This window comes from Desmodus rotundus, chromosome 6 (assembly GCF_022682495.2).
Source record: "Desmodus rotundus isolate HL8 chromosome 6, HLdesRot8A.1, whole genome shotgun sequence".
In the NCBI taxonomy this organism is placed as follows: Eukaryota; Metazoa; Chordata; class Mammalia; order Chiroptera; family Phyllostomidae; genus Desmodus; species Desmodus rotundus.
In genome coordinates, this window is record NC_071392.1 from 134,218,025 (window position 1) to 134,243,689 (window position 25,665).

A 25,665-nucleotide genomic window follows, 5' to 3' on the forward strand; every position below is an offset into this window, starting at 1 on the left:
ATGGTACCTCACTGTGGTTTTAATTTGCATCTCTCTGATGGCTAGTGATGCTGAGCATCTTTTCATATGTCTCTAACCCCTCTATGTCTTCCTTGGAGAAGTGTCCAAGTCCTTTGCCCATTTTTTAATTGGGTTGTTTGTCTTCCTGGAGTGGAGTCGTGTGAGTTCTTTATATATTTTGGAGATCAGACCCTTGTCTGAGGTATCATTGCCAAATATGTTTTCCTATACTGTTGGTTCTCTTTTTATTTTACTGCTATTTTCTTTCTTTTTTTCAGTATTACATTTTTTTAATTTTAATTTTGTATTGTTATTCAATTACACTTGTGTGCCTTTTCTCCCCATCCCTCCACCCCACCCCAGCTGAACTCCCCTCCCTCCCCCACCTACACCCTCCCCCTTGATTTGCTCCATGTGTCCTTTATAGTAGTTCCTGTAATCCCCTGTCCTCACTGTCCCCTCCCCACTCCACTCCCCCTTGCCCACTGTTAGATTGTTCTTAACTTCAATGTCTCTGGTTATATTTTGTTTCCTTTCTTCTTCTATTTATTATGTTCCAGCCAAATGTGAGATCACACAAATACCAAATGCTGTTTTCTATAGTCATGCAGAAGCTTTTTATTTTGATGACATCCCATTTGTTTATTCTTTCCTTTTTTCCCTTGCTTTAGGGGACCTGTCTGTGAAGATGTTGTTGCGTGGAATGTCTGAGATTTTCCTGCCAATGTTTTCTTCTAGGACTTTGATGGTGTTAGGACTTATATTTAAGTCTTTCATTCACCTTGAATTTATTTTTGTGTATGGTGTAATTTGGCGATCGTGGTTCTTTTCTTTCTTTCTTTCTTTCTTTTTCTTTCTTTCTTTCTTTCTTTCTTTCTTTCTTTCTTTCTTTCTTTCTTTCTTTCTTTCTTTCTTTCCTTCTTTCCTTCTTTCTTTCTTTCTTTCTTGCAGGTAGCTGTCCAGATCTCCCAACACCATTTGTTGAAGAGGCTATTTTTGCTCCATTTTATCCTCCTTCCTCCTTTTTCAACTATTAATTGACCATAGAGACTTAGGTTTATTTCTAGGCTCTGTGTTCTGTTCCATTGGTCTATGTGCCTGTTTTTATGCCAGTACCAGGTTGTTCAAAGCATAAATTTAAAGGAAAGATCATTAAAAGTGTTCTTTTGAATTGGAATTGTCCAAATATAGACAGTTGCTTTGGCAGGTTTCATTGGCTTTCAGATAGAAAGTCATAAAATTGCCTCAAGATGTTATAATATAGAGCTATTCAAAAAAGATTCTTCCCACCTTAAGAGAACACTGAAATACCAAAAAAGTAAAGCTTTCCCAGAAGACAAAATGTGTCATCCTTTGATTCAGTGAAAGAAAACATACACTGGTATACTGCCAAATACAATTACATGCATGTGGAAAAGAAATTCATATTTGTCCAACTGTCATCTTCTCACAGAACATTTGAAATTCTGACTTTTTGAAAGCATAGTAGGAGACTTAGTGGTGTATTCTTTGGTTAATCTTTTCTTAACTCTAGAAAGCCAGATAAACATGGCTGTTACAACCTGCTTACAGTTTTAAGAGTACTCCTGTACTAACATTGGAGGAGACTGGAAAATGTGTGCACTTTTATTTGTGAAACTTCTTTGCTTTTCACAAAGTTGGTCTAGAACTTTTTAAAGAATGTACTTTTTCACCCTAATAATTCCCCCAGAAGAACCCAAGCATAGCCTATTCCTTGAATTCATATTAAACTAGACCTCTCACAGGCTAAATATTTAAAATTCATGAAGTGACACATGCCAGGAAGAAAGCACCTCCTGGATTCACTGATGCACTTCAGAGTTCTTTCATCAAGGTGACGATTAATAATCTAAAAAGTGACATTTCAATTAACACCTTCAATTTCCACCATGCTTTGTGGGTTTGAGCACTTTTTCTCATCTTATTTCAGCAGCAATAGCACACATTGATCAGCTTAGCAGGAGTCGGACTTGGAGATCTTGTCCTGAGTCACTGCCAGCCTAACTGAAGAGTGGAGTGAATGCAAAGGATCAAGCCTCACCATCACCCTCCCCCACCCAATTTAGAAATTGGGAACCAGGGCAGGAAAAAGGAGCTGAATTTGGGGTAGATTAAAAAAAAAACTTTTTGAGCTAAGACAGAAGGATGGAAAGTGGATGAACATGCAAATGAGGACAGCCTCCTAAGCCAAAATGCACAAAACTTGGTATTTTATGGTATGGATAGTGAGGAGATGCTTAACTTTTTAAAACAAGAATGTATAAAATTGTATTTATGATGATTTATTTGAAACAACATGTAGAATCATTGAGAACTAGGGAAGAAACTGAAGAAGACTAACTGGTAGCTAATAAAATGATCTGACATTACTTAACCAGGATCATGCTAAAGGCTTTATATGCATAATCACATATCATCTACCCAGTATCCTGGTGACTAGGTCGCTATTATCCCCATTCTATAGAACAAGAAAGAAAGAGGTAGAAAAAAAATTTTAAATAATTCTTTTTATTTTCAATTACATACAATATTATGTAGTTTCAGGTGTACAACATAGTGATTAAACATTTGTATAAATTATGAAATGATCACCTTGGTAAGTCTAGTATCCATCTGACACCACACATAGTTATTACAGTATTATTTACTATGTTCCCTATGCTGTACTTCACACTCCCACGACTGTTTTTATAACTGCCAATTTGTACTTTTTAATCCCTTCACCCTTTTCACCCTTCCCTTCAACTCCCTCCCATCTAGCAACCATCACTTTGTTTGAAGAGAGTAAGTCACAGAGCTGGGACTTTAAACCAGTACTTAGCATTCAGGCAATAATCCTGATGGTAATAATAGGAAAAATACCAAAGGAAATGACCCTGTGTTAAATGTCCCTTGCAGAGAGGCCGTGTTCTAGGTGCTTTGTACATATTTGGTTCTAGGAGTGAAGTTGTTAGGTGGGCCCTCTTATCTTCAAGAATGCAGACTATGAGCAATTGTAAAAGCCTGGACTCCAGGTAGAGTAGGGTGGGGAAGAAGTGGGTTCAGCATTATAAATGTCGGTGGCAGGGAAAAGTGAAATATTACATAAGACCTGTGTGGTGAAGGCCAGGGAGGCAGGCACCTGGTAGAGAAGGAGGAGGGAGCACTCTTTTGCTTTCAGTAAAGCTGGAGACCATATCCTGGTCTTGCAGGGGGGAAAGGATTGTGCCCATTAAAAAAAAGAAAAGGGTGAACTTTCTTAAATTTTATCTAAGCCATGTTAGCTTTAATTTTTGAAGGGTGTATTAAGTTATAGACTGGTCTCAATGAGTTTGAAATCATTAAAAACCATAATCCAATTAAATAGATAAGTTTAGTTAGCATTATCCTTAATTTGCTGAAGTCTTATAAAAAGGAATAATTTATTTTATTTTATTAATTTACTTTAAGAGATAGAGGAAAGGAGGGAGAAATAGAAGGAGAGAAACCTTGATGTGTGAGAGATCCATCAATTGGCTGCCTCTCATATGGCGGCCTCTTGGCTGCACTTGCCCTGACTGGGAATCAAACTGGCAACCTTCTGGTCCATGGTCCAGCGTTCAATCCACTAAGCCACCCCAGCCAGTGCATAAAAGGGAAGAATTTTTATTCACATAAAAAATCATTTGGAATAGTTAGAGAATTTTGTCTCAAACTATTGCCTTATATTTTTCTGCTCAACTGTATATTTAAAAAGTCAAACCTTTAGCTATTATTGTTGGAGTTATTATGCATGTAGAAATATACATTCAAATGGTATACTGTAGACGGTACAAAATGAAAATATAAATATGCTAGTCCTACTCCTCACAGATACCATATTTGATCATGTCTATTTTTGGTTCTTATGGTTATTCACACTGAATTTAAATTGTTTATTTACTCAGAAAGGACACATATTTTGAAGCTTATTAAAAGCTGAATTGTGTACAAAACAGTATGGCATATAGTGGTACTTTTACTAAGAGGAATTAACCCACCATACTTTTTAAAAACAGACTTTTGGTCGGAGAACCAAGATGGAGGCGTAGGTAGACACACTGCGCCTCCTTGCACAACCAGAACTGACAGAAAATCGAACGGCAAGGAAGTCCAACACCAAGGAGATAAAAAATAAACATTCATCCAGACTGGTAGGAGGGGCGGAGATGGGCAGCTGGTGCGGAGAGGACTCGAGTTGCCCTGGCGGGACCGAGACTGGCGGAGTGAGAGACAAATGGGGCAGGCAGTCTGACCACTAGCAGACCCTGTGGCCCTACATTTGCACACAGATAAACAGAGAGGGCCGGACTCAGAGTGGCAGAGAACGGGGCAGGCAGCGTGGTAGGTAGCAGACCCCATGGCCCCACATTCGCACATAGATAAACTGGGACGAACAGCAGGGAGCAAAGCAGACTGCGCAACCCAGGGCTCCAGTGCAGGGAAATAAAGCCTCAAACCTCTGATTGAAAACACGTGTGGGGGTTGGGGCGGCAGCAGGAGAAACTCCCAGCCTCACAGGAGAGGTCGTTGGAGAGACCCACAGGGGCCTAGAGTGTGCACAAGCCCACCCACTCAGGAACCAGCACCAGAGGGGCCCAATTTGATTGTAGGTAGCAGAGGGAGTGACTCAAACCTGGTGGAGAGTGGAGCAGGCACCATTGCTCCCTCTCGGCCCCCCCTCCCCCCACGTACAGTGTCACAGCACAGCGACCAGCGTTACCCCGCCTCGGGGAACACCTAACGCTCCGCCCCTTTAAGTAACAGATGCCCCAAGGAAAAAAAAAATGGCCCAAATGACAGAATACTTCAAAGCTCCAGAAATTACTCAACTAAGCAGTGAACAGATAGCCAACCTATCAGATGCACAGTTCAAAACGCTGGTAATTAGGACGCTCACAGAATTGGTTGAATTTTTTCGAAAACTAGATGAAAAAATGAAGGCTATGCTAAGAGAGACAAAGGAAAATGTACAGGGAACCAATAGTGATACGAAGGAAACTGAGACTCAAATCAACGGTGTGGACCAGGAGGAAGAAAGAAACATCCGACCAGAAAGAATGAAGAAACAAGAATTCAGAAAAATGAGGAGAGGCTTAGGAACCTCCAGGACATCTTGAAACATTCCAACATCCAAATTATAGGGGTGCCAGAAGGAGAAGAGGAAGAACAAAAAATTGAAAACTTATTCGAACAAATAATGAAGGAGAACTTCCCTAGTCTGGCAAAGGAAATAGACTTCCAGGAAGTCCAGGAAGCTCAGAGAGTCCCAAAGAAGCTGGACCCAAGGAGGAACACACCAAGGCACATCATAATTACATTATCCAAGATGAAACAGAAGGAGAGAATCTTAGAAGCAGCAAGAGAAAAGGACACAGTTACCTACAAAGGAGTTCCCATAAGACTGTCAGCTGATTTCTCAAAAGAGACCTTACAGGCAGGAAGGGGCTGGCAAGAAGTATTCCACGTCATGAAAGGCAAGGACCTACATCCAAGATTACTGTATCCAGCAAAGCTATCATTTAGAATGAAAAGGCAGATAAAGTGCTTCTCAGATAAGGTCAAGTTAAAGGAGTTCATCATCACCAAGCCCTTATTATATGAAATGTTAAAGGGACTTATCTAAGAAAAAGAAGATAAAAAATATGAACAGTAAAAATGACAGCAAACTCACAGTTATTAACAACCACGCCTAAAACAAAAACAAAAGCAAATTAAGCAAACAACTGGAACAGGAACAGAACCATAGAGATGGACATCACATGGAGGGTTGTCAATAGGGGAGCGGGAGGGGGAGAGTGGGGGAAAAGGTACAGAGAATAAGTAGCATAGATGATAGGTGGAAAATAGACAGGGGGAGGGTAAGAATAGTGTAGGCAATGTAGAAGCCAAAGAACTTATAAGTATGATCCACTGACATGAACTATAGGGGGGGAATGTGGGAGGGAGGGGGTGGGCAGGATGGAGTTGAGGGAAGGGGGGGAATGGGACAACTGTAATAGTATAATCAATAAATATATTAAAAAATAAAAAATAAAAAATAAAAACAGACTTTTTTGAAACTTCCAGCAGAGAGCTCTAAAATGTTAATATTTAATGTAAAAGTATGATTTTAGTGCCTGACACAGCCACAAACAGCTTCATTGCAAGCATTCATAAAAATACATTAAAATATTTGATTAACTTTCATGCCTTGTAAAATCTGAAAAATATGTTAAATTTATATGGTGTTAAAATATTTAACCAAATAGGAGTTCTAGCCAAGATGGAGAAACTCCCAGTCTCACAGGAGAGTTTGCTGGAGAGACACATGGGATCCTAGAACTTACACAAACCTACCCACCTGGGAATCAGTACCTGAAAGCCCACAATCCATTTGTGAGAAGTAAGGGAAGTGACAGAAAGTAGGGCTAGAGAAGAGCAGTGAGCAGTATTGTTCCCTCTCTGACCCCTCCCCTACATACATGCAGCAAGTGGGTTGCCTTGCCCTGGTAAATACCTAAGGCTCCACCCCTTACAACATGACAGGTATGCCAAAACAAAGAAATATGACCCAAATGAAAGAACAGATCAAAACTCCAGAAAAAGAACTAAGTGACCAGGAGATAGACAACCTGTCAGATGCAGAGTTCAAAACACTGGTAATCAGGATGCTCACAGAGATGATTGAGTAGGGTTGCAAAATGAAGGGAGACATGAAGGCTACACAAAGTGAAATAAACCAAAATATATAGGGAGCCAACAGTGAAGGGAAGGAAACCAGTACTCAAATCAAAGCTTTGGAACGGAAGGAAGAAATAAAAATTGAACCATAACAGAATGAAGAAACAAGTATTCACAAAAATGAGGAGAGGCTGAGGAACCTCAGGGACAACTTTAAGTGATCCAACATCAGAACTATAGGGGTGCCAGAGGAGAAGAGGAAGAGCAAGAAATTGAAAACTTATTTGAACAAATAATGAAGGAAAATTTCCCCAGTCTGGCAAAGGAAATAGACTTCCAGAAGTCCAGGAAGCCCAGAGCATCCCAAAGAAATTGGACCCAAGGAGGAACACACCAAGGCACATCATAATTACATTACCCAAGATTAAAGATAAGGAGAAAATCTTAAAATCAGCAAGAGGTAAGGAGAGAGTTACTTGTAAAGGAGTTCCCATATGACATCAGCTGATTTCTTAAAAGAAACCTTACAGGCAAAAAGGGACTGGAAAGAAGTATTTGAAGTCATGAAAGGCAAGGACGTACATCCAAGATTACTCCATCCAGCAAAGCTATTATTTAGAATGGGAGGGCAGATAAAGTGCTTCCCCAATAAGGTAAAGTTTATGGAGTTCATCATTACCAAGGCCTTATTATATGAAATGTTAACAGGACTTATCTAAGAAATAGAAGAAGATCAAAAACTATGAACAGTAAAATGACAACAAACTCACAACTATCAAGAACTTAACCTAAAAAACCAAAACAAAAACTAAGCACACAACTAGAACAGGAACAGAATCACAGAAATGGAGATTGCATGGAAGGTTACCAGTGGGGAGGGGGAGGGGGAAAATGGGGGGAAAGATACAGGGACTACGAAGCATAGTTGGTAGGCACAGAATAGACAGTGGGAGGGTAAGTATAGTATAGGAAATGTAGAAGCCAAAGAACTTATGTGTACAATCCATGGACATGAATTAAAGTGGGGGCGGGAATGCTGGAGGGGATTGCAGGGCAGAGGGGGTGTAAGGGGGAGAAAAATATTGGGAAAACTGTAATAGCATAATCATTAAAATATACTTAAAAAGAGAATAATGAATTCAAAAAATAATTTTGCTTCTAAGATCAGCTTTATTAGAATCCATTAATGTTATATTGTAGCACAAATCTGAATACTATAAATACTGGGGGAACAAAAAGAAAAAATCTAGGATGGTAAAAATTTCTGTCAGATGTAATATGTTACTAGTTTATTATTCTGGGATCATTATCTAAGGGTTCATTAATATGGCCTTCACTAACTTTTCAACCACACAGTTGAACTCTATCACAGCATGATCTCCAACTTAGAGTCATTAAAAGTAAGGATTCAGAAAATAATGGATTGCCCTGTTTGTTTTGCACCCTTTGCATTCAAATGCTCTGGATCACTGGTGCAAGGTGGATTTTTATCTTGTTTCATTTGATTAATTAATTCAGCTGCAATAATTGTTTCAGCATCTGCCTGCACATACACCCTCTCCAACCACATTGCCCAAGTCTCCATTAGAGCCTTTCATTTCAACCAGCAGGTCTGGGAGGTGCTTGACAACAGCATTCATAATTGCTGTGTCTAATTGCAAGGGATCAGGGTGGTAAACTTTAAAATAGTGTTTGTATGAAGAGTGGTATTTCAATTTGCCTTGTTACTTTCTCCTGTTGCTGGTATCATGTCTAATTTTACAAAATGTCATTATGTCTGCAGAAAGGAGTGAAATAGAAATTGGGAAGGGTTAATGTGGAGTAAAAGCTGGTCCCTTAAAACCAAAATTCTGCATCAGGGCAGTACTGTTCTTCTACTGTCTCACCATGACTGACTACTTACTGGTGACTTCAGACACTCTTCCTTAACACAGAAGGCAGTACTCTGCCTTCCAGAGAAGAAGGCAAGTCCTCAACAGCAGGAAGACAAACAATCCAATTAAAAAATGGGCAAAGGATCTGAATAAACACTTCTCCAAGGAGGACATACAGATGGTCCATAGACATATGAAAGGATGCTCAGCATATCACCAGCCATCAGAGAGATGCAAATTAAAGCCACATTGAGATATCACCTCACACCTGTCAGAATGGCCATAATTAATAAATCAACAAACGATAAGTTCTGATGTGGATGTGGAGAAAAGGGAACCCTAGTGCACCATTGGGAATGCAGACTGCAGCAGCCACTGTGGAAAACAGTATGGAATTTCCTTAAAAAACTAAAAATGGAACTGCCTTTTGGCCCAGTGATTCCACTGCTGGGAATCCTGAGTCACCAACTCAAAAGAACTTATGCAACCCTATGTTCATAGTGGTGCTATTTACAATAGCCATGTGCTATAAACAGTGTTAAGCGCCCATCAGTAAATGAGTGGATCAAAAAACTATGGTACATTTACATAATGGAATACTATGCAGCAGAAAGAAGGAACTCCTACCTTTTGCTACAGCATGGACGTAATTGGAGAATATTATGCTAAGTGAAATAAGCCAGTCAGTGAAAGACAAATGCCATATGATCTCACCTATAAGTGGAATCTAATAAAGTAAACTAACGAATGAAATGGAACCACAGGCATGGAAACATGGATCAGACTGAAAGTGACCAGAGGGGAGGAGGAGGGAGACAATGGTAAAAAGAAGGGGACGGGGCTATACAAAGAACATGTATGAATGACTCATGAACATGGACAACAGTGTGGGAATTGACTGTGAGAGCAGGGGTTGGGATAGGCAGAGGAAGGTGAAGGGGGAATAATTGAGAGAACTCTAGTAGAATAACAATTACAAAATAATTTTTTTAAAAAAGAAGACAAGTCCTGGTTGGTCTTCTTGTCCTGATTCCCCAAGTTGGCAGAGCGGGCAGCTGGTGGGAAAGAGGACCGTGGTGGCTAAGGGGACTCAGTCTCTCTGCTGAAATTAAGGAGCTCTTAATCTGAAGTTTTTCATCCCCAAGGAGTAGAATTACATTTCAATTTAATTTCCTTTATACCCAAAATTCATTCTTCTGAGAAAGGTTCCATAGGATTTTCCAGACTGTCAAAGGGATTTTTGGTACACAAAGAGATTAAGAACCTATGGGAGGGGCTGGGCATTAAGACATTTGTCCCACCCCTATCCTACCTCATTCTAGTCAGATACATAGTAAGAAATCAAACAAGACTCCTAATTAAAAAAAAAAATCCTTTCTATTTTTTATGGAATTTTATCTAGTTTGAGGCATTTCTAATTGAGGGTAGAAAGAGTGTGTAAAAGGATAAATATACATCCCCACACCCACTTCATTTCCCAACACTTGACACCGCAGCTCTTCATTTCATAGTGAACTGAGGGTTTCATAAGAACAGTTTAAGAGTTGTGAATGGTGGTTAATTGCAATGATGTTAATTTGCATTTGATAGGGTGGTAAGAAGGGCCAACTCAGATTTTTTCTTTTACAGCTCCATACAAATATTGGGTATGGTCTAGATGTCCCCTGTCCAATACTGGAGTCACTGGTCACACGTAGTTATTTAAATTTAAGTTAATAAGAATAAAATAAAATTAAAAAATCAGTTCTGCAGTCATACTGGCCACATTTCCAGGGCTTGATAGCCTCATGTGGCTTGTGGCTACCATACTGGAGAGCACAAACATAGGACATTTCTCTCATCGCAGAAATACTCACTGGACGGGGTACCTCAAGAACTTCTTTATCTCGTTCACCTTTCATTCCAGAGCCTAGCCTGGGCCTGCCCCCTCAACTTTCTCCTTTTCTCTTCCAACATCCTCCATTGCCACTCATTCTTAGTATTTGACCCCCAACTTCCTCACCTCACCCAAGTCCTGTGCCATGATGGTGTGTGTGAGGGGATTCCTACAGGGAATTCAGCCCTACAATTTTCAAATGTTTTGACACATTTACTACTTCCTTGTGATGCCCTTCGAATTAGGAAGGACAGCTACATATACCTTAAAATTTTTAACCAGTGGGGAACAGTCTCAGAGAGCACAAGTAACTTGTCCAAGGTTGTATGTGACCCAGGCCATCTTCCAATTTCTGGTACAGGCTTCTTCTCATGGTTTGTGCTTTGTAAAAGTTTATTCCAGTCACATGGTCTTAATTTTGAAAGTGGGTAAGTTGACTCTTTGTTATGTGTCTTGAGCAAGGTGTGACTATGAAGGGGAAATGTGTTGGTGGCAGGAATCCAGCTTCAAGTTCCCTGCCTCTGTTATGAGTCACCTGGCTGTGTGACCTGGGGCAGACATTTCCCACTTGGTGTCTCAATTTCCTCACCTGAGAAATTCTGGGAGATAAGATTTTGGGATGCTAAAATTTCTCCAGCTCGAAAAGTCAACTTATATTTTGGATTACTTTTTACTCATATGGCTCTTGATTATTTATTTCCCAAATGATTCAAAGACCTTTAAAAAATTTGCCTTCCCTTATTTTGGGGTGGCCATAATTCTAGCAGGGTTTCTATTGGTAATTTAATAGGGTCATCTTTAGTAAGACATGTGAAGTTTCATCTAGGCCCTTGCTACCCCAAAGATAGCCTTGCACCAACAGCAGTGGCAGTCCCTGGGAGCTTGTTAGAAATGCAGAGTCTCAGGTCTGCTGAATTGTAATTTTATCAAAATCCTAAGTGATTCATTTGTGTCCCAAAGTTTGGGCAACTCTTACCCCGGTCCAGGGGAGACAAAACAAAATGCAATTACTCGAAACCTGCCTTAGAAGGACCAGGCATATATAGGGAGCTTGCTTGTGCTCCAAACCATGCCAACCTCTCCCCTTGGGCATTTTCCACTTAGGCTTTGAGCTCCTTCCCAGGGCAGGGATATATTTTTGCCTACATCTGAGAGAATTTGTGGAGAACACTGTTGGCCCTAGAGTCCACCTTTACTTAGGGAATCACATCTGCTCTTACAGCTTCTTTCTTGCATGTCATTTAGACTCCGACTAAAGCTCTCTGGCTGACAGCAGCCTTTCCATGCACACCCCATGGTACTGCAAGGCCTGTGAAATTGCAGACTAGAATACTGGGTCCAGGGATACACTTGGAGTCAGGTGGACTCTGGGCAATGTGGCCATGAGTCACTAAATGGCTCAAAGGAATTTTGGATTGACATCCCTGCAGTCCACCAGCAGCCTAGAGAAACACACTCTCTCTCATCATGCAGGGAGGGAGAGCAGGTTCTGTTAGATCAGGAACTTGGGAAGTGGTTATTTCAATCTTGACAAGAGGACAAGGTGGGATTCAGGATACAAAAGTCCCAGACTGGGTGAAATTCATAGGCTATGGGATTTTTAAGTGCCTTTGTGTGTGAGCTTGCTTGGGCTGCCATAACAAAGTAACAAAGACAGAAGGGAGGAAGCGACAGCCATCTTTTCTCACAGTCCAGAGGCTAAAGTTTGAGAACAAACTGTCAGCAGGGTTAGTCTTCTAAAGCTCCTCCTTTGCTTGTAGTTGGCTGTCTTCTTGCTGTGTCCTCACATGGTCTTACCTCTGTGCATGCTGACATCCTAATTTTCTCCCTTATAAGTCTCTAATAACCTCACTTAAAAAATTACCCCTTCAAAGACCCTGTCTGCAAATACACACTCTAGGGTACTGGGTGTTGGGACTACAACATATGAATTTGAGGTGACACAATTCAGTTTATAACATGCCATCCTAAATAACCTCCGTATGTGGGTGCCACACCATGTGGCTGTGCTGTGTTCCTAAGACAGAAGTCACCATGGAGTTTGGACTTTAGGGAAGCCAACTGCTCATCAGGACCCAGGTTCTGTTTTGGACCCAGAACCTGACCAATGGGACTCTGCAAACTGTAGAGTGCCTGCTTGACCCAATCACGTTTTCCCTCTTGGGAAGTAGGAAATGAGCCATGGTCAGAGAAGCTGGGAGCTCCTTTCTGATGGGAAAATACCAAGTCACTAGCCTTTTGGCTGGATCCTGAGGGAATGAGAGCCACAGTTCTGGGTCTATGAGAGATCAGCTGTACTTCCCAGGCTTGATCAAGAGGAGCCAGAGTGACTGGTCAGTCCCCATGTTCCATATCACACAGTTGCCAGGACTCACTCATTCCTTGCCACCCCAAACTCTAATTTGAACAGAGAGATGTATGAATGGTGGACATTGCCAAGAAACACATGGGGAAAGGGACACTTGAATGGGCTATTAGGTGACCTCTGAGAGACCAACATCAGGTCCAGGATGAAGAAAGAAGTGAGGTCTCAAGTAACTCTCAGTTTGGGCTCCCCCAGAAGCAGATACTGAGACAGATTTGTATGCAAGTAGTTAATAAGGGAGACGATCCCAGGAAGGACCAACAAAGAAGTAGGGAGATAAGACAAGGAAGGAAAAGAAGCCAATATAGGGTGTGCTAATGAGATTGCCACTGAAAGCAACTAGTGACCTCTGGGGGATGAAATAGAATGTGTCTCCCAGTTCCATCTGCCTCAAGGAAGCTACAGTATTTATCCATCAACCTTACCTGAAATTGGTTGAAGACCATGAACTTCCCTGCACTTGCAAACTGTTCCAGGGGTCTCACACCCTCCTGCTCCCCCTTTAGGCAGTGACTTGCAAGTGCTGGCAGTAGGCAGCTGTAGGCACATGTGGGAAGAGGGAGTACCCTGCTTGGGGTTGTGGGCATCCCGCTGCTATCTGCAATGAACACTTCCTCCTATCCAGAAATGCGTCTTTTCATGCTTGAAGTAGTTGACCATATGAACTAGTAGAGAAGGACTGGACATTGTCGTCAGACTATTGGGTGTCTTCCTTATCAAACCCTCAAAATTGAATTCTTTTGGCTTCACTTCATAAATCCAACTCTCCCCCCTTTTACTTTGGTCTACGCTTAGATCATTCTTTTATGTTGTTGCTAGCAGAGTTAAAGAAACATGGAGAGGTCTGAAATTAAATACTTAAGTAAATTATTGTAAATCTCTCAGATTAGGGAACATAGCACTATACTCAAATGGATCTTTTAACTTATTTTCTGTTTTCTCCACATCAGGTAAAAAATAGGTAATTATTTAAAGATATGAGATCAACTGGTATAAAGTCTATCTTTCTTGTACTCTGAATCATTCCAGGGGTAGAGGGAACTTGCTTTTGTCACCAAAGAGATGTCAGGCCACAGGTTCAGGAGTGAGAACATATGGAGTATGCCCCTCAGGTGGGCCCCTGGGCCTGTTTGTCTTTACACAGTACCTCATGGAGGTGGTGGGGGAAGTATTGGGCAGGCTGCTTGGAATAAGTCAAGGGGTTACAGCCCAGACAAGCCTGGCTAGAACTTGAGGTTCCCTGCTAATGGGAACTGGTAGAGCCCTGCTCCGTGGAGAAGCCTGCCACCCAGCTGCCTTCTGCAGAATGGGAGGAAGTCTTTGGCTTTCTCCATCCCTTCCCTCCCCTCTTGTAAATCGCACGTGCACTGTTTGGACTTGTTCTTTGTAAGAATGCTGCCTTGTTCATACAAGCGGGTGATTAACTTCTCTCAGACTCAGTTTCCTCATTTGTTGAAGACTGTTTTGGTGGGAGAATCAAGTAAGAGGATGTAGAAATGCTTAGCAGGTGTCTATACATAGTATATATTCAATAAAAGGTGGTGGTAGTCATTGTCTTCAGGTATGGGGGCTGAAGGCAGATAATTTTGGCTTTCTCTCTACTATTTACTAAACAAAGGTAAAATACCACTGGGGGAGATAAGAAGAAAAGAGATGGGTTTTTAAAAAGTTTTCACTTTATATCTGTAAGTATTTTGGTAGGAGAAAACATTTTGGGGTGATGGAAATGTCCTATGTCTTGCCTGTGGTAGTGACAGTTACATACGTGTCAGTATCAGCAGCCCAAGAGAGGGGGAGGCTATTTAACTTTAGCCTCTTCCATCACATTTTAGGCGCCAAGTCCTGGAATTAAGATTTAACCACCTGTTCTTTCTTCTCCAAAATAAGTGGACAACACCTCCCTACAAACACACACCCCACCACCACTGCTCTGGTGTGAAGGGCACCTCATCCAGACATCTCTTAAATCCTGCACGGGTTGGAGATTCATTCCATCGTCCAGGGCAGTGTCCGTAGGGGAAGTCTTTCCTTATCCAATCGCGCCACCGGGCGGACAACTTGGGCACTGCAAAGTCCTTAATATCGATTCGCTAGTACACGGGTGGGGGGCTTAAGAAAGTGAAGGGGTAGAGGTGGGGGAGGGAGGTGGGACTGGCTGGGGTGGGGTGGAGGGAAGGGAGAAAATGCAGACAATTGTAACTGAATAAAAATTAATTAATTAATTAAAAATTAAAAAAAAAAAGAAAGTGAAGGGATGGGGGGACTGCCTGACGGAGTGGGGGGTGCTGGGTCGAGGGGGGCAAAATGGGAGAATCAGGACAACTGTAATAGCATAATCAATAAAATATAATTAAAAAGAAAGTGAAGGGATCAACGTTTGGAGCCACGAATGTCTTTGATGGTAGGCAGTTTCACGTCATGCATTCACGAAAAAGCTAGAATTTCTGGCCACATTTGGGAGGGACGGACACAGAGATTTAACCCTTACGGTTTCTGGTCCGCTGCCTAGAACCATCCTCTTAGAAAGGCAACATGGCGGGGGTGGAGGTAAGAGTCATCTACAATCCGGTCTCCTTTCCACTCTCGGATAACCCTGCGCTCCAATCGAGGCCTCAATACAAGGTAATCTCAGCTGGGGTAGGGGACGTTTTCTCGCCTGCATTACCCAGACCCCAGAGCTGGTGTCAGCGTGGCGTCTCCTCTTGTTGACCACATGGCGCCATTGCACCGCTCTTCCGTGGCATCTCTTTGCGTTTTTCAGCGGCACAAGAAATTTGGGGGGATAATTTGGATGCAGGAGTAGCTGCAGCCTCGACGCGGTGGTGGGCGATATGTAAGGGTCTCTTCTTCCTAATACTCCTTCCCTTCTCCCCCTAACCAAAACCAGAAGCCTTCTGCATCATTCTCTCTGAACCAACTGGACTCACCGCACCCTTGCTGAACTGCCCATCCCGCATTTCCCCACTGGACTCCAAACGTTTGTAGGAATCACTTCAGATGGAGGAGGCCGCACCCTGGTGCTCCTGTGGAGCCCTCCTCGTGCCCAGCGCGCGCCCCCGCCACCGGAGGAGTTCACTGTCCTGATAGAAGCTGGGGTGGAGACAGGAGATGGCACGCACGTGGTGGAAGAATGGGGGAAAGTTACAAACAAGGAAAATGTGTCCCCAAGTGCAGATGGCACCTGTCGACGACGCACACTTTCCAAGCCTGCGCTGCACCGGTAGGCAGACGGGGAGCTGACGGATCCCGCCGCCAGGGGACTTGAAAGCTCTAATTCTGCTTGGGACCGCAGAGACGCTGCGGGAGCGCGGAGCTCCGGCGCCTCCTGGCGGTGGCGGTGGCCACGAAGTTACTCCCGCACGAGGCTGTTAAGTCTGTGGGGCACTGGTTTCGCCCGCGGGCCTGCTTTTTCCAAGTCGTTCGAGTGGCGGCGCCGAGGCCTATTCGTCTTTTTATTAACAACGGTGCCCCAGGAGGAAAAAGAAAATTAAAGCCTTTAAAAAACAGGGTGGGAGAAACGGGGCAGGGAGAGAGCGAGCGAGTTGGGGCGTTGGTGAAAGCAATAAAACTCAGATCGCTTCCTTAGAGAGATAGCGGCGTTTATAATGAGATGGGGGAAATCAGGAGTTTATTTGAAGATCCTGGATAAAAAGATGATATATCGACACAGTTTAGAGTGTCATTGCGCCTGGCCTCTCAGGAAGCCACAAGTACATATTTCCTGAAATACCGGCCAACACAATATCTAATCCACATGCCACTTAAACATGGGAAGGGAACCTCAGCATTTCACAAGTTCACGCTTGGTTTCCAAGTTCTGGGTGGGAAGACCACTCCCGGGAAGGCTTTGGGACCCCTGGAGGCTCCTCCCCTGGCCTATGTCTTCAGTCGAAGTAATCACTTAGACATGGGCTTTAATAAATACGTCTGGGAACTGTCCTTATGTTCGGTAAATATTGGATTAGCTTTTCAATGACCAGGCTCTTGAAAAGGCTCCAGAAATCCACACCAGGTCTCAACTAAGCCTAACAGTCAATAGGTAAGAAAAATAAGTGGTTTTTTTTTTAAGGGTAAGGGGTGTTGAAAAAGGGACTCCTACTCTTTTCAAGTTATCTGATTCTACTAAATATGACAGTAGCACTAATTAGGAAAAGAAGGAGTGCCCAAATTTTGGATTAGCTGTAATTCCCACCATCTCTGTTGTGCTCTTTAGGGCTGAGCCACTTTGCCCGTAGGAGAGTACATGTGGGTTCTGTTTTTATTTCCACAGCGCTCAGCATCAACTCTCTTTGTTTAGCACATATTTTTTGTTTGGGGTTGCTTATGGAAGTTTTTGACCTAGTTATTGGAGAGGCACATGGCCCAAAAGATCTCCCACTGCCCCACACTAACTCAGACAGCTTAGATGAGGCAAAAACAGAAAAACAAAAAAGAAACCCCACCCAGCAAATTCCTTGGAAGCTCTGCTCTGCCTCCCTGTTACCAAAATTTGCTAACAAAACGATGCTGGAGACATCAAGAATTAAAAAGGAAGTCCTTCTCTCCTCCAACATGGGGTAAGGGGTGAAGGTGGGGATGGTAAAAGAAGTTTATGAACTGGTTTTCCATCACACCAAGATGCCAGTGGGATCTCTGCACATAATTCGAATGACATGAGGTTGGTATCTGAGTGGGGCAAAGTTTATGTGGTTCAGAACCAGCTAAGTCCGAGATCCACCTAGGCCCAGGATTGAGGGGTCCCTTGGCCTCTCCAATCCTTTCCTGCAATGCCTGCAAAGGTGGCTTAGTGTGCCAGGGCATCAGAATGAGACCGGTACAGGAACCAGGGGACTGGGTATTCACCTACCCTGGAGCCCAGAAGCCCAAGAGCGAGGGGCATCCCCCAGGCCCTGGGCAACCAATTTCTTTCTGAGCCCGGCAGTCCTACAGCTTGCACGTGGGGCTCCCAGGTAGAAGAAGCCTAGCTGCCAGCTCTGACTAACCTGAGCAAGTAAAATGCGGGTAATGAGCCCAAACACTGAAGGCCGGAGCCCTAGAGTTACAGCAGATATTTGGTAGAAAGGGAGTTGGGGGGAGAGGAGGAAAAAGAGAGAGAGATCCAGCTCTCTGTGTGTCACGGGTCCTAGGCGGGGCAAGCGCCCTCTGAATCCATCAAAGACAGGGGTGGCTTTTTTCCCCTCCTCCAACCTCCTCCCCAATAGATATAGCACGAATTTTTAATGCGTCTTCCTTTCACAGACAACAATAAAGGGTTTGAAAGCCGGACACAATTTGGGTTTTGTGCGGATCCCTCCTCGCGCTCCCTTGGCCCAGCTGGCCATATGGAATCCAGCATGGAGCCCGTGGATGACAAAGGGACCCAGTGACAGGCCCAACAAAACCCCAAGGAGACTTCTGCCTGACTCCGGGATTCACTGCCCGCGATAAGCGCACTGAATGGTGCGGGGTGGATGGGGGGGCCGGGGGAGGGCGGGCCCCTTCTCCCTCTTTCCTTCTCTCGGTCCCCTGAAATCCATTCTCTGTCCCTTTTTAATATGCACGCCTCTAACATCCCCAGCTCCCAGCTCTCCCATTGTGCCGTTTTGTGCGTTCCGCTATAGATTGGGCGAAGATAGACTGCCGAAACGGACCTGGCGCCGGGTGCGCTACAAGGGCACTGGGGTTAGGGCCACACAGGGCTCTGCGGGCGCTTTTATTGACTCCAGGGGGACCCGAGGACAGAGAGAGGCAGCCGCCGGGCCCACCTCCTTGCCGCTCAGTGCACACCCAGACTGAGGCCTGCGGTGTGCCCCAAACGCACACACCGTGGAAACCTGCGAGAATTTGGACTTTCCATGCCACCTCCTTCTTTCCTGGAAGCCTGGAAGTTCCAATGATCCATCTTGGCCCCTAGAAGCTGTGAGCCAAGAATGTAGTCTTGAGGCCGTGCCTCAGGCCTCCTGACAAACCCACTCCAAGAGGCTCTGAGCTCTCATCTCCCTTCCCAGTGGATTTGTGGGTTACAGAAAAGTTACCAGTGCGATGCTCAGTGGTTGGTACCGGGACAAGTTGGGCATTGGACTATTGCACAACATGCGACTGGGGGAGAATTTTCCTGGCTTTTACAAACGTCGAGAACAGCTTCCACGCTAGTGTGGGGAATAAAGGGAGATTTTTCAGCATTTAGGAAAACCTGGATGAACCCACATGAACCCGGAGATGGGAAAGGACATTTAGGAGCGTATTAGAAAGACTCCCGCACCCTCAATTATCCAGGGCTGGTGTGCAATTTGGAAATAACGTGTAATCACCTCCCAGGGTGTGCAGCGCTGAGTGCTATTGACACGCAGATTTGGTCACAAGGATAATCATGTTTGCTTTAGATATTGAATTAAATCTGATCATCAACTAGAGGGAGTGAGAAAGTCAGCTGGGACCGCTCTCTTTGCTCAGACATCTCGCCCCCTCCTCCGACCCCATCCATCTACAAAAGTAGAGCTGGGGAAGGTAGGAGACGTACGCTTTCCCAATGCGGCAGACTTTCAATGCGGAGGCGTCTCAGAGCGCCCCTTTGGCTTTCAGCTACAGAACTCCGGGTAAGATAGAAGAGAGACGCCCCCTCTTCTCAAGTCCGCACGACCCCTGAGACGCTCCCCCCTGTGGGCAAGAATGCACCAGCATCCTCCAAAGATATCTCCCTGCGAAGAGGGTGGGATAGAATTAGTAGAATCAGCTGTCTACCAGAGAAGGACCCACGCGCTCTCCCCTGGACAAACCCGGGGCTTTTTGCTCACTTCACGCCCAGTCTTGGAGGCCGGAGCTCACTACCCCATCTTCAACCCCCTACTTTCCAGCAAGCAATCCACCCGACTTCACGCCAAAAAGCTGGTATGGGAGACTGCACTCAGCCAAATGCTAGGAGATGACTAGGATGAAGATCCAGTTCCAGGGCAGGGGAATGGAAACCCGGAAAGGATCGGGGCGGAAAGGAGAAGGGAGCCTCGGTCAGCAGGGATTGCCACTGACTACAGCTCCCTGACTCTCCCAGGCCAAATTGCCTAGAGGAGGCACAGCACCCACTCCCTCTCCGGCGCCCCTCTTTATAGCAAAAGCCTAGAGCTTCTCGAAACCCACAATCCGCTCCTGAGCCAAGTCCTGGGAGCAGTCTCCTAAGCCACCGCAGGTCGGTGGATTTTGAAAAAGAGTGAAGGGCGGGGTGGGGGAGGCGGAATAGAGAGAAAGCCGAGGACTCTCAGCCTCGTCGCCACTGCCACCGCCCCCCTCCGTTCCTGGCCTTCTTAGCGCGAGGTAAATCAAATGCAACAAAGTGAAAGTCAACGAGTGTAGTGGCTTCAACAGCTACTCTGCCTGAAGGAGCCACTCGTAGATTTGGGCGAGAGAGGGGGGCTTACTCCCTCGCCTTTGCGTTTTCCAAAGTCACTTTTTCTGCCAAAGCCAGAACGCCGCAGCCCGGGATTCAGGCAGCGCAGGAGGCCGGTAGAAAAGGCAACGGTGAAGGCGGGCGACCCCGGGTTTCGGGTCCACAGCTCTCCGGCCCGAGGCCAACTGCTCGCTCCCCGGCTCAGGGTCCGAGATGCAGGGCATGAACTGCCCTCCCGGGTAACGCTGGTCGGGGGGCATCTCCTGCGTCCGGGCACCCCTGGCCAGAACCCCGCTCCCCGCCCAGAGGAGAATCGTGGGTAAGAGAGCTGCAAGTGGCTTGGCCCAGGTCCTTGCCCGAAGCCTAGGCCCGACGCAGTGCGACAAAGTATGACAAACGGGAGGGCCGGGCTTGTTTTTTCCAAACACAGGATTTTTATTAAAATTCTTATTCAAAAAATCGAAAGCTTTCAGCGCCCGGCGCTCTTGGGGAACCTCATGGAACCACTGAGCTCCAAGTTCCGGGGCTCAGGACTCCCGCGGTGGGGCATGGGGCTTCACGCCTATACACTTTTCCTTTTTTTTATATTTGAGAAATGTTTACACTGAACAAAATAAAAAAAAAGAAAATAAGAAAACAGAGGTAACCAAACATAAGCAAACCAAAACAAACCACAGAGTAAGGAGTTGGGCCTTTAGAGAGAACAGGCCCATCTCGAACGAAGGTCATTTTGGCATCACCACCGATATTTACAACGAAAAGCGAAATCTGCCACCAGCTGTCAGAACGTTTACATGGCCATAAATATTTAGCATTTTATTATAAAAGGGGGGAAATCCTCTATATTTTAAAGTGTTCTCCACTTGCTTTAGAAGAAGACGGTTGACAATATCGCTACTGACACACATATTTAACAAAATTCACAAAAGCAGGGGGAGGGGAAGGGGAGTTGGCCTTTTTCTCCTTCTCGAGTTAGGACTTTTAACATTGGGTCGATTTGGTCCTCCCCGCCACGCCCCGGGGAGAGGCAGAGAAGTGAAGCTGCGCAAAAACATTCTGTAAACACCACTTATGGTTCAGCCCTCTGCAAAGGTTCAAAAGCAGAGACGGACGGGGCAGCGCAGGGTGGATGAAATCTGCCACTCTAAGGAGGCGCAGGCACGTTCCTGGCGCCTCCTCTACGGAGCCGAGAGTCAACGCAACTCCACGATAATAATTATAATAATAATAATAACCACCACCTTAAGGACCAAGTCCTCCTCGCCGCTGCCGCCTCCGCCGCCGCCAGGGTGGAGCCTGGGCCTGCGGCCACCAGTCTCAGAGGGGCGGCGCTCACCAAGTCCATTGCTGGGCCTGGACCAGGGGGTGTGCTGTCGGGTACTGGGGAGTGCCCGCGGAGCTGTACTGGGCGTTGTACTGCATGTGCTGCAGAGACTGCGCGCTGTAAGCCGAAAAGGGGATGCCCGTCTGGAAGGTGGCGGCTGCCAAGTCCTGGGCTTTGAGCGCGTGGCACGGTTTGCCGTCCCTGACCAAAACAGGTACGGCCACCCGGCGTGGCGAGGGCAGGGGCGTCACCTCCATACCTTTCTCGGCCCGGGCGCGCTTCATCTTGTATCGGTGGTTCTGGAACCAGATCTTAACCTGCGTGGGCGTGAGGCGGATGAGGCTGGCCAGGTGCTCGCGCTCGGGCGCGGACAGGTACCTCTGCTGCCGGAAACGCCTCTCCAGCTCGTAGGTCTGCGCTTTGGAGAACAGCACCCGCCGCTTCCGCTTCTTGCCCGCGTCCCCCACGCCGCCTGGGGTTTCCTTGTCATTGTCTGGTGACTCGTCTGCCGAAGGCTCGGGAGACTTGGAGCTCGAGTCCTGGGGCGCCGCTCCGGCCGCCAGTCCGTGCACTGCGGAAGAGACAAGCGCGTCACGCTCCGGGAGGCAGCACGCGGAACGGGCCAGATCCTGCGCGCCCGGATCCTCCATGCGCCATAGGCCCTCCGCGCCCCACATCCCGACCCCACTGCCTTCGCCTTGTCCCGCTACCCCAGTCCTGCTCCACGTCTGTCAGGCTGTCGGCGTCCACCAGGCGAAAGAGGAGAAGCTGCAGGAGTGGGGATTCGGGGCATGTGTTTCTAGGGGTTTGCACAGTGGGTGCATATCGGAAGGAGTGGCGCGCTGAGATCATCGCGGGTTAAAGGATTCTGCCCCCTTAAGCAATTTTCTTTCCGGAGAGACGTGGGCAGATTTTTAAAAGAAAAACCCCACAATTCGGGCATTGATCAGCTAGGTCATTAAAGGCAGGTTTTGGGGGGCTTTCGTTTTCTGTTTTTGGACTTTTTCAACACCCTCCTCCCCACACAAAGCGTCCTCTATGATCGGTCAGGGGGCAGGGTGAACTATTTATACCCAGACCACCAGGAGCCTCCCCCACCCTCGGTCGCTGAGGCTTGCTGGCTTGCTCCACTGCTCTAAGGCTAGTCTCTCCCGGCTGTAGGAATGGGGGTGGGTGTGGGGGGCTACAGCAGGAGCCATCAGTCCCGGTTGACTTCTGTAACTGGCCTTTGGAGGTATTCCCTCCCTCTGTTCCTCTTAGTTTCTCTCTTTGAAAAAAATACCTGAGACCAAGTCCTTTTACAGGACTAGGAGCGCTTGAAGAGTTAAGCCATCCTAAAAAAGTGTTAAAAATCTTTGTAGAAGCACGGGGTGAGGAATCCGGGCTTCAATGGCTCTTCCCCTTCCTCTCCACTGCGTCCAGTGCTGCTGCCACAGAAGCACAGGCGGCCACGACCAAGAGAGCCAAGTTTCGCTACTTACGGGAATACTGGAGGCCTTCGGTGCTGGCCAGCCAGCGCGTATATGGGTTGTCGCTGCTGTCGTAGAAAGGATTCTTCAGGGGCAGACTCTGCACGGTGTCCAGGGCGCCCTGCTCCAGCTGCCCGGCTCTCTTGGCGGTCTCTGGCCCCTCACTCTCCTCCTCCGGCTCTTCGGCCACCGAGCCCTCCTCATCGTTGGTGTCCGGCAAGTCCAAGATGTCCTTGACTGAAAACCCCGTCTTTGTGTTGGTCAGAGACATGTCTCGGGACCCCAGAATTTAAGCCTCAAAGTTGTAGCTTCACTTGGCCAATTCTTGGCGCTCCTCAGTTGGGGCGGGGAGAGGGTAATGGGGGAAGGGGTTGGGGGAGGGGAAGGAAGGGGGATGGGTTTTAATTACTGATATAATTATTTTTTAAAAGAGAAAAAATCTGTGGGAAGGGGCGGGATAAAAGCCCAGCGCAGCGGCTATGTCTTCTTTGAAAGGACGCGGAAATGGACTCAGGGAGCTGGGTGGCCTGAGTGCCGGGCCCTAGTTTGTAACTCCAGGAGGGGTGCCAATGCGGCGTCAGCTCCGGCTCCAGGGGCCGCTGGGCGCGCGGTGGCGGTTGGTGGCGAGGAAAAAATGGGCCATTGCCCGAGCGATCAGTCCATATAAGGCTGGGCTCCACTCGCGAACCTGAGAAGAGGGGGAGAAGGGGGGAGAAAGAGAGGGAGGGAAACAGGGAGGGAGGGACGGAGGGAGGGAGGGGGAGCGAGTGAGGGAGCGAGAGAAGGGTGGAAAAAAAGGGGGGGGGTAAGACATTAAAACCCAAAGGTTGGACACGTGTGGGCGGGTCTTGGAAGTCAAGTGGATGAAGACAGTATTTGCAGATTTGAAATTGTGGGTTTTGGGGAGCTCCGCGCTGCCAGCCAACGGCCCTCTAGAGCGAGATGAGAGGTGTAACGTGTCAATTAATTGCAAAGACCGGCGGAGCCTTATTTTTTTTTTTTTACCCAGTATTTACATACAAAGGATCACCGCGTCGCTCGCGAGTCCACACACTTGAAAGAGCCGTTTTAACAAATTGCATCTTTCAAAAGGTGAGAGTAGGAGAGAAAACAAAACAGAAACCGAGAGGAGGAAAAAAAAATTCTTCATAATATTCACAGGTTCCTATACCCCCACCCCCCGCCCCCAGCAAGCCGGAAAATTGGCAATTTGTGGGGTGTTTGGAAAAGGGGTAGGAGGCGCAGGGTGAGCCGCGGAAATCTCTCCTTCCCATCGCTGGTGGCTCCCTAAACAAGATCCGGTTCAAATGGCAAGAGCCCAACTTCTGTAAGCCTCCTAGGTCAATATTTTGGTTGAGGCTTAAGGATGAGTACTAGAAATGACAAGGCAACTAATTGATTCTAGTTAACGCCGAAAGAGCCCGAAACCAAGAAGAGGCATGGCTGGGGCTGGCCGATGCCACCTCCAGGCGACCCCCCCCCCCCCCCACTATTTGCTAAAGATTTATTTCCCTCACTCCGCCTCCCTCTCCATCGCTTTGCGCGGGAGAAGGGCTGCGCAGTTCACTTGCGGCTTTGCAAGTGGCCCTGGGAGGAGCGGTGGGGTGGGGGTGGGGTATCCTAACTTAGGCGGAGTTGGGATCCAGGCCCGGAAGCCAGGGGAATCCGCTGGCTCTGTTCTCCCGGTGGAAGGCGGTAGGGCAGGCTGCCCTGCAACCTTCCTGCCCCCTATTATGTCACTCTCACCAGCCCCTCCTTCTCCAGCCTCTAGCGGTGGTGGAGAGCGGGAAGGGAGTGGAGGTGGGGGAAGTGGGGTGCGGGGGCGCTGTCTCCAGACTGCGTGAGGACTCCAAAAGCCGCGGAGGTGAGGGTCCCAGGTTGGGAGGATGATGATGCGTTTTCTCTTCCAAGCGGGCCCTTTAATTTTGTCTCCTTTTGGACGCCCCAGGGGCTCATTCCTAGATCAAGATCCAGGCTCCCAGCTCGCGTTAGGTGTGGGTAAAGTTCCCAACCTCTCTACAGCCTGGGAACAGAACTTTCCTGGGACAGCACCTCTACTTTGGCGCCGCACTTCTTACTCCTCCCTCCAGTTTGGGGGGAGTGGAGGAGGGGAGTGTTGCTACCGGGTGTGTATCCACACCCTACACGGCTTCAGGAAGGAGCTTTGCTTGGAGGCAGGAGGGATTAGACAAGGCCGCGCGCTGGAGTCCGGGTCTTGCCTCCTTCAACTCGTAGCCCAGGCCGCCCCAGCACCGGCCCTGCTGAGTGTGAGGGCGTCGCGTCATTCTCGCGTGCACCTGCGGTCGCCGCTGCGCTCCTGTTGTCCCTGTGTTGCCAGCGCCCGGCGAGGGTGCCTCTTCCCGAGCCGCTCGGTGGCTTTCTTCAGCCCGCGCTGCCTCTCTAGTATGTGACGTGGGTGACAAAGGCCCAGGTTAGAGCGAGCTCCTCCGTCGGCGCGTCCTGGGTGGTCAGACTCCAGCAAACACAAATACAAACCGATTGCTAAGCTGCGGACAATGAGCGAAATGTAGACAAATGTCCTGCTCCCGTTGGAAGCCTTTGTCCCTGCTCGGTTTTTGCATTTATTTCAGTGGTGAAATAATACATGATTGACGCTCTCTTTCAAAGTGTCCTAACTGTTTGGAATAAATCTAAGGTTGTTCCTAGTTGTCATGGCATTCAACCCTTTTCAATGGACTATCTCTTCATTCATTTC

The 25,665-nt window shown here is 46.8% G+C and overlaps 1 protein-coding gene across 1 annotated transcript; it reads right to left on the bottom strand.

The window, feature by feature from the left end:
- Positions 1-21,388: 21,388 nt before the first annotated feature.
- On the bottom strand, positions 21,389-23,248 carry NKX2-2 (NK2 homeobox 2). Its single transcript, XM_024559886.4, has 2 exons — positions 22,962-23,248; positions 21,389-22,051 (listed from the first exon to the last, which is right to left on the bottom strand). Exons 1-2 carry the CDS (start codon positions 23,218-23,220, stop codon positions 21,489-21,491), a joined length of 822 nt encoding a protein of 273 aa, XP_024415654.1. The 5' UTR covers positions 23,221-23,248; the 3' UTR covers positions 21,389-21,488.
- Between the last annotated feature and the right edge of the window lie 2,417 nt (positions 23,249-25,665).